The 2,545-nt window shown below is 45.8% G+C and overlaps 1 protein-coding gene across 1 annotated transcript; it reads right to left on the minus strand.

The window, feature by feature from the left end:
- Positions 1–289: 289 nt before the first annotated feature.
- LOC148204982 (uncharacterized) lies at positions 290–1,984 on the minus strand. Its single transcript, XM_088097593.1, has one exon. It carries the CDS (start codon positions 1,982–1,984, stop codon positions 290–292), a length of 1,695 nt encoding a protein of 564 aa, XP_087953719.1.
- Between the last annotated feature and the right edge of the window lie 561 nt (positions 1,985–2,545).

Consider the following 2,545-nt stretch of genomic DNA (forward strand, 5'->3'; position numbering starts at 1 on the left):
CCTAAAGCCCCGGGTGAAGCTATAGGATTAATTAAAACTATTACATTTTATTCAAATTAAGCATCACGGGTAAACTCAGAGTTCCAATTGTTGAGTGGTGCATCTGGGGAGCCGGCCCGCACGAAACTTGAGCATTCAAAGCTATCTTCATCCTCCATGGCTGTTATATGGCCCGTGTTGATCCAACCAGCACTACGAAATTTTTCCCTGATGTCACGAATACGAATCTTTTCCACCCTGGGTTCACGCCTTTCTACACGAGCTAGACCGCACTCTCTCCTTTCTTCCATCAGCCTTCCGTTTTGTAAGGAAAGGGAGACGGCGCCCGGATGATGACAGACAACTTTTCTTCAGCCTCTGGCACAGGGGTGGTTCTAGTGAAATGGATCACCAACGGCTCAAGCAGAGTTACGTCGGATTCTCCACCAATCTGTGTAAACACCTCCCCCTCCTTATCCTTGTAGCATACTTGCATCAAACCCCGATCCAGCAGGTCTTGCAAAACATACTCAAATTCACCACATTCCTCAATAGAGTGCCCATCATCCGGATGAAGCGCGCATGTTACATCCTCATTATAATCACCTTTTAAAAGGCCCACCTTTATTAGCGCCTTGAAGATAAACTTTCTGGAACTTCGGATTCCACCCGCGTCCTTTATCAACTCATATTTTTCATCCTCGATGGCATTCGTCGAGGCACTCCCATGCCCAGAAAGTGGGTTAGTCTCAATGCTGGGTTTATCTTCTTGAAACTTTAACCACCCAGAGTCGATTAGAGTCTGTACTTTGTGTTTAAAAGCCAGACATCTCTCAGTTGAATGACCAACACCTCCCCCATGATAACTACATTTGGCCTCTGCATCATAACCCCTGGGATACGGAGGTTGCATGGGCTTCATTGGACAAATAGCAACCAAACCCCTTTGGACGAGTTGGGGTAACAATTCTGTGTAAGTTGTAGGGATAGGGGTGAAATTAACAAATTGGTTCCTTCTTGGGTAAGTATTTTGGCCCGCATTCTGATTTGGATCTGCAATTGCCCCAGCCCTCCAAGTATCAGTTGGGAGCAATGGCGGTTGATAATACCCTTGTTGTTGTTGAGGCCTGGCTTGATGTGTGAACGCCGCATTAGCTGCAAGAGGGGTTTGCCCCAAGTATGGTCGGAAGCTATGAGCGGGAGCTTGACCTCTCCATACAGGCATTGCCGATGCCGCATGCACATCCCCTTCCTTCTTCTTTCCCGCATTGAAATTGGTTTTTTTGTAATTTGCAGTTGCGGGCGAACTGTATGCAATTTTCCCACTTTTAACCCCAATTTCTATCCTTTCGCCTATTATAATGATATCAGCGAAATTGGCAGACACGTTCCCGACCATGTGCTCGTAAAATGGCGGCTGGAGAGTGTTCACAAACATTGCCACCATTTCTCTATCATACAAAGGTGGTTCGACTTGTGCAGCTAACTCTCTCCACCGTTGGGCATATTCCTTGAAAGTTTCGTTGTCCTTCTTTGACATATTTTGCAGCTGTAAACGATCTGGTGCAACATGGGTATTGTATATGTACTGCTTCACAAAAGCATCAGCCAAGTCCGCCCAACAACGAATTCGAGCCGGCTCCAAATGGTTATACCAATTTAATGCCACTCCAGCCAAACTATCTTGAAAAACATGAATGAGCAGCTGCTCATCGTAAGCATATGCAGCCATCTTTCTGCAAAACATGGTTAGATGGTTCTTTGGGCATGTATTTCCCTTATACTTCTCAAAATCTGGCGCCTTGAACTTATGTGGAATTTTGACGCCAGGAACCAAGCTCAATCTGGCAACATCTCCGAATCCATAACTTTCATACCCCTCCACAGCCCTCAATCTTGCCTCTAGGCTCTCAAGTTTATCCTTTGCTCCGTCGACATTACTAATTGCTCCCTGAAACAAAGTATGTGGTGCAGCCCCTGTAGAAAAGCCCTCTCCGGTAATCATAGGTGGCACCGGAGTTACTCGTATTCCATCAGACATGCTTGCATGCATTCCTTCATTTACCAGGGGTGCGGACATTACAACAGGTCCCTGAGTACTGATTGGCGGTATGTTGACAGTGGTAGGGAAAGAGAATGAAGCCTGCTCCCCTTCTGCGTATTCTCCCACAGGTGGGGTGTAACCTGGAGGTAATCCATACATTGGGAATGGAACAGATTGGCTCCCAGAGCTGAACAACGGAGGGTAATATTGAGCACTTCCCTCAACTTGCGCAGGCGTCGTCCCTCCCGTAGTCTTTAGGGCTTCGAGAGCCGCCAAAATCTGGGCCATCTGATCCTTCAACTGGTTGACATCGGCCTTAATAGATTCGTGTGACTGCTCCCAATTCTCCATGACCTTTGAGTTAGCTCTGGTCTTGTACGGATGTCGTGGAAAATTTGCCGTTGTTTTCTCACTTGTACTGCTAATTATTAGTATTTTTTTATTAAATTAAATTAAATAAGGAAAAAATGCAAAACAAAAGAAAACATGATGCATGCTAGTAATAAGTGGAAATCACAGGAT

The sequence above is a fragment of the Vigna umbellata genome, chromosome 1 (assembly GCF_029865625.1).
Source record: "Vigna umbellata cultivar VRB3 chromosome 1, Vumbellata_1.0, whole genome shotgun sequence".
NCBI classification, from domain to species: Eukaryota; Viridiplantae; Streptophyta; class Magnoliopsida; order Fabales; family Fabaceae; genus Vigna; species Vigna umbellata.

What these genes read in the sequence shown, in the direction of transcription:
- LOC148204982 (XM_088097593.1), bottom strand. Translation starts at nt 1,984, where the DNA reads ATGATTACCGGAGAGGGCTTTTCTACAGGGGCTGCACCACATACTTTG.